The sequence below is a fragment of the Cryptomeria japonica genome, chromosome 5 (assembly GCF_030272615.1).
Source record: "Cryptomeria japonica chromosome 5, Sugi_1.0, whole genome shotgun sequence".
NCBI classification, from domain to species: Eukaryota; Viridiplantae; Streptophyta; class Pinopsida; order Cupressales; family Cupressaceae; genus Cryptomeria; species Cryptomeria japonica.
Window position 1 is genome coordinate 863,449,722 of NC_081409.1, and position 10,883 is coordinate 863,460,604.

General features: G+C 32.5%; 2 protein-coding genes across 4 annotated transcripts in view; one reads left to right on the forward strand and one right to left on the reverse strand.

The window, feature by feature from the left end:
* LOC131036388 (uncharacterized) overlaps window positions 1-3,440 on the reverse strand; it is a 110,498-nt gene extending 107,058 nt beyond the window's left edge. The window contains exons 1-2 of one of the 2 annotated variants that reach the window (XM_057968268.2): window positions 3,129-3,440; window positions 2,779-2,940 (exon numbers count right to left, since the gene is read on the reverse strand). In XM_057968268.2, the coding sequence (XP_057824251.2) occupies window positions 2,779-2,940; window positions 3,129-3,189 (223 nt within the window). In that variant the 5' untranslated portion in view covers window positions 3,190-3,440. The remainder of the gene's footprint in view (window positions 1-2,778; window positions 2,941-3,128) is intronic. The other variant, XM_057968270.2, reaches the window with a different exon arrangement.
* A 2,938-nt stretch (window positions 3,441-6,378) lies between these two features.
* LOC131036383 (protein NUCLEAR FUSION DEFECTIVE 2-like) lies at window positions 6,379-9,170 on the forward strand. Of its 2 annotated transcripts, none has more exons than XM_059221807.1 (3): window positions 6,379-6,655; window positions 6,740-6,834; window positions 8,449-9,170. In XM_059221807.1, exons 2-3 carry the CDS (start codon window positions 6,743-6,745, stop codon window positions 8,894-8,896), a joined length of 540 nt encoding a protein of 179 aa, XP_059077790.1. In that variant the 5' UTR covers window positions 6,379-6,655; window positions 6,740-6,742; the 3' UTR covers window positions 8,897-9,170. The 2 variants fall into 2 exon arrangements, with proteins under 2 accessions (XP_059077790.1, XP_059077789.1); XM_059221806.1 differs by having other exon boundaries at window positions 6,381-6,655; window positions 6,749-6,834.
* The last annotated feature ends 1,713 nt before the right edge of the window (window positions 9,171-10,883 follow it).

The following is a 10,883-nucleotide window of genomic DNA, read 5'->3' on the forward strand; positions in this document are numbered from 1 at the left end:
ACATCAAACAACTGAGTCTATCCAAGAGCACGTCAAGACCTGATATCGAGAACCTTGGAGTCGTCCCATTTGTCCACATAGCTTAGCATTTGGAGAGTCTTTGTTCAAGAGAGGATAGAATACTTATTATTTTATTTTGTGTTGCATAGTGCGTAAAAATACCATCAACGGCAACCAACCTAGAAATCGCAAAGCTTGAAGTGTAAAGCAGAAAAATTTTGAAGCACGTCTCCTATTTTTTGGCCTAACTTACAGTATCTTTGAACATAAGCTTGGATATATCTCTAGAAGTTACTCGAACACAAGTTGAGGAACCAACAATGGCATTGGTTCCTAAACCTTTTCTTTCTCTTTAGAGGCACTTCTTCATTGATGGTTCTACTCTTTTCCTTTTATACACTACTTGAACTTCTTGTTCCCAAGTAGTTTTCTTCGTTTTCTTGGGTTTAAGAGGTTCTAGAGATTCTGTAATAAAATTGTTTAGAGAAGTAGCTGGAAATGCAGAAATTGTGTTTCACAATATATCTACAATGAAACAACTGAAATAATTCTCCAAATACAATATTTCAAAGAACCCACAACCAGCAATAAGCTGAAAGTACGTAAAATCTCGTTACGATAAAATATCAAAGATACTCATTTGTTGATTACAAATAATGATGAATAGCATAAAACACATCAAACTAGCCTCATAAACCCTAAACAGCACCTCCCAAAATGAGCTCCAAATGATGCAAACTGAATATCACTAGATTGCCAGGCCCTAGGTGCCCTAAAAGCTTCAAGAAAACTCCTAGAAATCCAGACACAACCTCTAGAAAACTCAATTGCCTTTCACCAGCTTGTACAGCCAGCCACAGGAACTGTACAGTCAGCTACGTGGAGGTACAGCCAGCAAAATAAGAGGTATAATCTGCAAATTAGATCTTTAATGCTTCCAACCTTGCCTTACAATAATTTTCTGATTTTTAGTGCTCTATAAATGGAGAGTACAAATTGAAATCTTCAATAATAAAAACCCAGCTATGATTCCTAAGTGAAATCTTCCGGATTAGATCTTTCACTAACATAGAGGATGTTACTTGCAAGGGTTTTGTCCTCACAAAGCCATAGGATGAACAAGTTCAACCAGCCAAATCTGTTCTCAAAATATCAATCCAAGCATAAAGCAAATGAGCTCCAAAACTGACTTATATAGGCCTCCAAAAGCCCACGTCTAACTTAAAGGTCTGCACATTTCCTAGGGCATCGTCTAAGGCATTCTACCTAGGTCTTCAAATGATCTTTCCTTTATTGAATCATACTTTTGCCTTAAAACTAGTTTTTTCATAATCACTTAGCCCTAAGTCCATGATTTAACATAATCTTAGATTTTTGTCAAACAGTTAAGCTTTTTTTCTTTCAAACTGTTTTCTACTCAATTCATGAAGAAGATCAAACTTGCACGATGATTTCAACTAAAATCCAATCCGATAAATAATTGATTTTGGTTTCTTCAAATAACATCAAATTAAGGGCACAAATATTTTTCACTTAGCAAATTTGATTTGAAATTACAACACCTTGAAACTCTTTTGCAAACTGCTTCTTCAAATACCTTCTTCCTCACTGACCCATCCTCACTTCAGAGTGCTTCCTTATTGCAGAAATGGTTGAAAAATTAACTGGTTCTAGGCTCTGTTGGTCATTGAGGTTGCAAACGGCTCGCAATTTACTTTGTCAATAACTTCAATGTATTGAATTAATCAGCAAAATTTGGTTTATACTCTGAAATTAAAGACAATTCGTGCAGTTATTAATTCTGCAGGATAATAGGTACACGCCATTAATGTTCGGACGGGGAGCCTTTTGAACACCTTTTTGTGACTTTTTGCGGAGTTTTGAACTGGATATGGAAATGGATATTTGGTGTTTAAAATGTATATATCTAACATCCATCTCCACACGAAAATTCCACAATTTACTTCCTTTGTTATGGCTCAACTTGCGGGAAACATTATTGGATCCGAATATAGAAGTGCAGGAGTAACTTATATCCGGTCCGGTTAGGATTCAGGAATTGTATTTCCACAAACTACCATCTTCAATACATTTTGTTACTTTTCTCATTCGCGGGTAAGTTATGGGTGACGAGATATTACAAAGGATATAAATCCTATCTGGTATAAAGTCGAATTTCCACAAAAAAATATTTTTCACCTTTCTTTAGTCTTTTGAGGGTTTGCTGGGAAAATGCATAAATCGGGACATTTAAGCAAAAGCAGGATTATGTCTAGTGGGTGTAAAACCTGCAAATCGACTGTATTCTTCTAAAAAGAAAATTTGAGAATCTTTCAGGGGATCTTAACGCAACATTGGTTACTCCCACTAAGGCATGATGAACTCTCATAAGATTAATAACTAAAGATAATTAAAATCCAGCGCATTTTCCAAATGTTTAGACAATGGAGAAATGCTGTCACTGAGGCAAGAAATCCAAAAGCTAAACAAAACTAGAAGGGCATGTTGTGAAAGGCATAATAAGTAGAACGTAGCCTTAGTAGATATGTAGGCAGCTTGTGGGTGACCAAGGTTTATACAATAAGGATGTACGCCAAGCTTTCCCAACCGCATCAAAGGCGACATATAACCTCACCCAAGATTTACCCAGAGAAATTTACAAAATGCATTGAAATATGAAGTATTAGAAGAATCGCTAGATTATGGCAATAAATCTTGAACATAAGCAAGTCTCAGCTCCATAAACTTTAGAAAAACTGAGGACAGAAATTTGTTTACGTGGCGAGAGAGGCAGACTGATTCTCAAGAAACTGCTGTTAAAAGAGTCTAACAGAATGATATCATTCTCCCGAGGCATAATTGCATATGGATAGATATCGAGCTTATGGCCATCAAGTACAGTATCCACTGTGTATCCATCTTCCAGTACCAGAGAAGATTCTGTAAAAAGAAAGGAGAATCTCAACTCATTCATATACATACAACACAGTTTTTGGGATACAATACTATTTTTTCACGGTTATAACCTACTCGTAACTACACATATAGAACATTTGAGTAAGTGGCATGGCAGATATATCTGAAATTTTGAATAAATGTATCACTGAATGCAAAAAAAGTTGGCGTACCTTTAGCTTTGATGAAGCTTGACATGAATAGCAAAGCTAATAACATTGTGTAGTAAGCCATATGGAGGAGGAAGAACAGCAACAACGAAATTATATATGCCCTTTAGAAAACAAATTGAGGGTTTCTTGCAGATCTCAGGGGACTTCTTCAGAAGCATAAAATGAGAACAGTAATAACATGAAATGATGAGGCCAAGATGATGGCAACAATGGGAAGAGTGGAGATCAAGTTTACTCTTTCAAAATTATGAAGTCTTTTGACAATAGCCCTAATACCATTTTATTCTTAACTTAGTCATTAAGGTTCTGGTCGTTGTCTTCGTTACTTCGTTTTTAAGGTTCTTGTCGTTTTTAAGGTTCCTGTCGTTGTCTTCTTTACTTCCGGTTTTCCTTTTCTTTCTACTTTTAACTTCCATATATTTTTGAGCATCTTCAAGCTCGAAGCGGACAGAATATTTTTTTTTATTAATAATAGTGTGGAAGTGGTAGGAATATTAAAGTATTCATTACATTAATGAGTTTATAGAATTAAAAAATTGAGCAGCAACTTAATAATTTATTTTTTTATTAATTTATGTTGAATGGTTTGAATGTACAAGCATTATATAATAGTCACTATCTATTGTGAGGTGGCAAGATCTGAAATGACAGTCCTAACATCATTCAATATATACATTAAGAATATTTTATACTAGTTTCACTTAGAAGTTTGTCTCACATGATAAACAAAAAAATTTTGAAACAATTAAAACATTTCTCACCTCACTTTTGCAAATAAATTTTAAATTGGAACAATATTTCTATTTGAAAGGCTGCAAGAATCTTGTTTTGATTTCAAAAATCTATTGATTCTAAAACCTTGATATGTTTAGATCCAATTGTTGTTTACTATGAATAGATTGAAGTAGTTGTTGGTGGAAGATTGGTTTTAGTTCAATTTGATTTTTAAAAAAGAAGAAAACTACTTTGGTAAGGTTTCATAATACTTTTCCTACAAATTCCATCCATTTTTTTCTCATCGGCATTATTAACAAAACAACACATTTTGTGCAAAATCTCCATCAATTTTTTTTTTTTAAATTATTAAACCAATGCATATTACAATGAATGGAATCTATATGCAATTGGAAGTCATTTTTGTTGTGTTGTATTGTATTCTAGAATAATTATGTTGATATCTATCAAAAATATAACAAAGCATGTATATAACTTCCACCAAGAAACATTAATATCCTATTTATTTTGGGGCTTATGTTCTAGAAATCCTATATATATATATATATATATATATATATATATATATATATATATATATATATATATATATATATATATATATATTCCATTATTATGTTTTCATGACATGAGTGTAACTGGATGTGATGAATGTGGTAGCATATTGAAACTATTGTTAGTATTATAATAATCTCTTTCATAAAACACATGAATATATGTATCTAGATCTATTTTAAATAAGTAAGTATGTTCAATCATTTTAGTTTCACAATATTTAGTGTATATGAAGAATGTGGTAGCATTTTGAAACTATTGTAAGTATTATAATAATTTCATAAAACACATGAATATATGTAGATCTATTTTGAATAAATAAGTATGTTCAATCATTTTAGTTTCACAATCTTTAGTGTATGAAAATATACAGCTTACTTTTCCTTTATGTTTCTACTTTGTCTTCCCTTTAAAAGATTGTGATTCTATTGCCTAAGGGGTAGGCACTCATAAACATTTACTAGTATTGTAGGAATGAAACAATCAAGTTGTGCACCTATAGTCTTATTATATAACCAAGGATTTACCATCAAGAGATCTATGAAATGAATCTATTTCATGAGGGTTATTCTTGCAAATTTTTATCATCTATATAAAGGTTTTGAGACACCTAGTTATTCTTAGCTCGGCGACAAGCTTTTACTCCAAGTCAACAAATTGGGCTTGGTTCTTAGTATTCTTTACTCTATATTTTATTTGATTTTAACAAGTATTAAGCTATACCCCTGAGCTCACCCTCCTAAGTCTAAGCCAAGCTCAAAGAGAAAGAGATAAAACTCACTCTTCTATAGTTGACCTTCAACCTTCCACAATCTATTGATAAGCGCATTTCACTTGCATGATGATAACCCTAACCTTGTTTGTGAGATTCATTCTAAGAAGTGGAGCTATAATTTTGGAACCAAATAATCCAAAGGTTATTTTTAGAATTATGTGAAGAATGTGGCAAGTGCATGCATGACATATACAAATTTGACTTGGTTTGAGGATGGATTAAGAATGTGCAATAGATTTTTTGGTTAACTAATTAATTTTAACCAACTAATAGTTTTAGGGGGAATTTTAGAATTAAATAAATAGTTTATATTTATTTAATTTTAGAAGATTGGGATATGAAAGGCGAATTCAAATATATAAATTGAATGTACTCGTTTAAGGTTTGGAATATAATTGAGATGGTTAAAATGATTAATTGATTAATTATTCAAATTATTCAAATTTATTTAATTAATGTTAGGAAGATGATCGATAACTTAATTAAATATTTGATTTTATTTAATTAATGATGAGATAGGTATATAAAGGATGAATCAAATGATATTGGGATGAGGACGAATTTAGGCATCTACAATTTTCTTTCTATCTATGTAGATCATAAAAGTTATAATATTTGTGAAGGGTAGCTTATAACTAGAAGACTTTGTACTACATGTTATACTAAGATTTAAATTGCTTTAATATTTTTGTAGACTAGGACAAGAATATATAGAATTAATTGCAATCCAAAAGTAATTTTTATCTTATAAAAGTTTATTAGAAAATCAAGATCAAATATTGGATGGTTTATTATGTTTGTTATTATAATTAAATTAAATCAAATAATCAATTCCATAAACTTTAATAAAATTAATTTCAATGTTAAAGTAAGCTTCATCATATAGTGATTTACTAGAAAATCAATATTGAATATAAGATAGCTTATTGTATTTGTTATTACAATTAAACTAACTTGTTTTAACCATTTATTTAAGATTGTGAAAGTATCACTAACTATGAGACTAACACACTAACGAACCATATTATAACTTAACTTTAAGAGTAAAACGCTAACTAACTATATTATAAACCTAAAAGACTAACTAACCATACTTTATAACTTAACCAAACTATTAACACATAACTAAACTACATATAAATTTTTACACTGCTCTAATATATTCTATTATATTCCATGGGGTTACTTCCCTTACACTCAACATATGTTACTTTCCAGCTTGGAATCATAGAAGCTATAATTTCTGCGAAGGGTAGCAAACAACTAGGCACTTTGTTCTGTATGCTATGCTGGTATTCCATTCGCTTTAATCCCGTTGCAGACGGCAAGGGTCATTGAAATCAAAGGGTTTAGACAAGCGAGGGTGGGTAGCTTTTGAATAGGGACATTCTTGCAGCAGCAGAACAAGATGGCATTCGCAGCTCAGTTACTGACATTTTCTGCGTTGCTCATCATTTCACAGGTGCCATGCTTTTCTTGGTTCTGGAATTTAGTTTCGTTAGTACTAGCGAAATTTACTCCTACTTATTTACAGTAATTGGGCTAGTAAATGCAGGCATACTCTGGTGTTGATCAGAAGACACACTCTGCAATGGAGGCTTCAGATGTTGCTGCTATCAAGGCATTGCAAACTAAAATCAGGTAGGGTTTTTTTTTTTCTTCTTATATCAAGAAAGCCCATGATTTTTTTTTCAAGAATACTGTATTGTTCAACGTGTTTTGGTAAAACTGCGTCTTCTTCCTTTTTCAATGATAAAGTCACAAAAGGGGTCTTCTACTGCCATTCCACTCTGAAATTAAATACTGTCGTTCATTACCTCAAAAGCAAGCTTTGAAGGGACTGCGTTATATAATACTATAACAATCATCCAGCAAATGGCGAGAGAGTGACCCTAGTTGAAATTCCCTGAATTACAGTAAAGTCAATCAGGTTACATGAGAGAGTGAGCCAAGTTGAAATCCCCCAAATACAATAAAGTCAATCTGGGTACGTGATCACAACCCAGCATAACCCAAATTTATAAATCTTGAGAGCGTGGTCAAAGCTTATCCTAAGGCTCGTCCAATGTTGAAGGTGGTCATAGCCTTGCCAAATAATTTTCAATGGATAACGAAATTTGATAGTAGGGAGCAAAATTTTATGTTAACTATTGTCACGCTGGATATACCATTTATGAGGACCCACTAAGCCCAAGCAGATAAAAATATTAACATCTAGACTGCTGTACCTGAACCCTGAACCCAAACTCGGAATATGAACTTGGGTTTTAAAAGAAACTGATTTCCCAAGTTATCATTTTAACAATTGATTTATTTTTTTCAAAATTTGTAGCTTTATTATTTCTGCAGTGGATTTTGAAAATTTTCAACTGTAATATGCTACACAAAAAATCTTAAGATGACAATTATGTGCAAGCAGTTTGTTTTTGGTAAAAATGCACAGAAAAATGGTAAAACGCATCTTATATATTCTAGGCAGGTCTGAACTTTGGTAGTCTTTATACTTTCATCTCCAGCCATGTTTATGATTTTGTAAACCCTGGTAGATAAAAACCATCCACGTTTTAGTTTCAATTGCACCCATGTTTCCTTTATCTTATTTTGGGGCTTCTTTTTTCAGTGTGAACTGTCATCAAGGCACATAACTAAAATCGGAAGCCCCTTGATTTTCAAAACTGAGAAAGTTTGTTCATGATCTATTTTTTTTTAAATTATTTGATTTTTCCAAAAGAAGATCCTGTGAAAATAAAAGGTATGTGCAAAATATGAATAATCTGCTATTTCTGGAATTGCTAGTAGACAGAGACAATCTCTAGTATTTACTATTTATAGCTAAATATAACACTCCGATATTTGTTATATTCACCATACTAAGAACGAACCTTGGTATTTACTTCTTATTCAGCTTATACGGTTGTCTATTAACAAAAGCAAAAAAATCACTTTTGGTGTTTCATTTGTCTGTCTTCCTCTAAAGTTCTTGATTTAAGAATCAAAATTTGCATGTGGTTGACCTGTTGAAGGCACTGTCATTTCAGTGTTTCCTGTGTTTGATATGGGTTGTCTCTGTATTTAATTTGGATACAATCTCGAAGAAGCCTTTGCCTTTACATTCAGACTCATTTTTTATGTATTTAGTCTAGTTCTTTCTGAATCTGATTTAAGTTTTCATTACTGTACTTAGTTGTTTGTGACAAATAGTATCAGTTGTGAGGATTTTTTATCTTTTAATATGCTTTGTACTTGTATTCATAGGTATCAATTTAATGATCAGAATTTACTGATACTCGCAATGACCCACGCTTCATATTCATTTGACAATAATGGGGCTTTGAATGTTCTTGGGTACAATATCATTCAAGCTGCTATTTCTCTTCATTACGTGTTAGACAATTCTGCCATTGGAAGTGGAGACTTACATTCCAAGATATCCGAGCTCTCCAATTGCACAGTTCTGTCAAAAGATGCTTTTGATTTACAACTCCATGATTTGATTAAAGTGGCACCCAAAATCAATCCTAAGAAGCAAAGTATTTTATGTGGTTGCTACCGTGCTCTGTTTGGAGCCATTGGTGCCGATGCTAACCTTGATGTTGCACAAGAGAAATTTTTGATAAGGTGTAAATTGAATGCCGCAAGCATCATGCAGAAGCATCTTACACAAGGAGGCCTTCGTTCGGAATTGCTCAGAACTGTTGAATAATTCGTCAATCATAAACGGAAGTTTTCTTCAGGTGGGCATGTGTACATAGATACGTAGTCTACAAAGAAGTTTTATCGAGTAGATTAAAGACATTTTCTCATGTTGATCTATGCAAATTTCTTTTATGGGTGGGTAGGTGTACATGGATGCTTACTGAGTAGTGAGGTTTTCTTGAGTATATTAAGTACAATTGGTATGTCTTGATCTTTGCAATTAATTAATACACATGGTACTTGGAAAGTGAATTTAGTATGCAAATGCACAATTACTTGTGGGTCTAGGAGCAATTGAGCTTGTTGGAAATTGTTATTGTGCATATTTATGGGAAATGAAAATATTGAGTTTTTAATCTGTTTTATAGACTAGGTATATGCTAAGGGTATTTATAGAGGATGGAATGCACTTAGATGAAGTAGCTGACAATTCAAGATCTAGAGATATGCGTGGTTCTGTGCTGTTACTAGCAGAAGCAACTGTTTTGACTTGGGTAAACTAGCTGATAATCAAACTAGACGTGCATGGTTCTGTGCTGTTACTAGCAGAAGCAATAATTTTACATGAGGATTAAGGTCAACATTTATTCTTTTGAGTGTTTTCAAAATTTAATACTTTTGTTTTAATTTAAACCTGCAAGTGTTAGAATTTATTGCTCACTACCGTTATAATAGTCATATAACAGATATTGAGCTTTGAGGCGTTGATCTTTAAGGCGTTGAATGGTATTAATAATTGACTGTAGGTAGACTGAAGCAGCTCTGTGTATGCCTCCAACTAAATGGGATGAGATTGTGTGAGATTGTGTATTTGTCTTCGGTTTTTGTGCTTTGGTAAAACATTTGTATGTAGTTCGTAAGTAAGTCATCGTAAGTAAAGGACATTAGTAAGGAAATTGTGTTTGTTCATGCTTGAGTGAGTGTTTGAGATGTGAGGAAAGTCTCTAAACATAGTTGCTATCATATTGAAAGACACAAATGGAGTGATGAAATTGAATATATTGTAGTTTTTCATTTGAAGATAATAAATGCTTGGTCTCTCTTTTTGGTTGGATTTTCTCAAAAGGATGTATCCACATAAATCTTGTGTTGTAAGATGATCTTCTACAGTTTATTGCATTCTTATGTTATTGGTTTGTGCCTTTTTGTTGCTACTACCTTATAGTGATGTTAATCTTCCTTTTATTTTTGTTTTGAGTTCATCTAATGTGGTTGTTTCAAGCATGTTAAAGTGGTTGATTAAAGCATGATAAGGAGATTGAAGCTCCTCATGGTAATTCCATATTAAGGCAACTTCATTGTAGATATGCATACAATTCTTAGAATTTTGTATTCTAGTAGTCTAAGATTTGTATCTCACTAGTTGGATTCATAGCTTAAATTGGGTCTTGATGTTCAACAATTTGACTAGATATTGTTATTTTAACCAACACATTGGAACAAGGAATTAAAATATTTAATTAATGAATACATTTTCTAAGAACTTTAGTATAAATTTTAAGTTTGATTTGGGCTATAGTTTGTTGCAAGTATAAAAGATTTTCTTATATCAAATAATAACTATGAAAAATGTTTTACATATGTGCTTCTAACATAAAAATATTGACGAACAAAATTGAAATTGATGAAAAGACAATCTTAATTGGTGCAATTGAATTCTTTTTAAGTTCTCATATCAATTATCTTTAAAGTGGTTTATTGAAAAATTTCCTCAAGAAGATTGCCTAGGTTATTCTAGAGGAATTGGAGCATTGATGGCATTGATGATAAGAGCTACAAACCCCAAATACCCAAGGCAAGATAACCTCCCAACTGCAAGGGGTATCACAGTTGGGAAGAGTATCACATAACATGTGTTTAAGTTGGGCAACTTAGGTTCAATTGTTAAGATGGTTAAGATCGCCTTCACTTTTGGTTTTGCAAGACCAAGGGAGGTTTATCTAAGGTGATAAAATATACAATATTACTAGAGATTTGAATAGTTACCTTGCTAC

Bases quoted from the DNA above. Each gene is read 5' to 3' on its own strand.
- LOC131036383 (XM_059221806.1), top strand. From the start codon at position 6,602: ATGGCATTCGCAGCTCAGTTACTGACATTTTCTGCGTTGCTCATCATT. The intron at 6,656-6,748 runs GTGCCATGCTTT...TAGTAAATGCAG, and splicing joins CGTTGCTCATCATTTCACAG to GCATACTCTGGTGTTGATCA. The intron at 6,835-8,448 runs GTAGGGTTTTTT...TTGTATTCATAG, and splicing joins GCATTGCAAACTAAAATCAG to GTATCAATTTAATGATCAGA.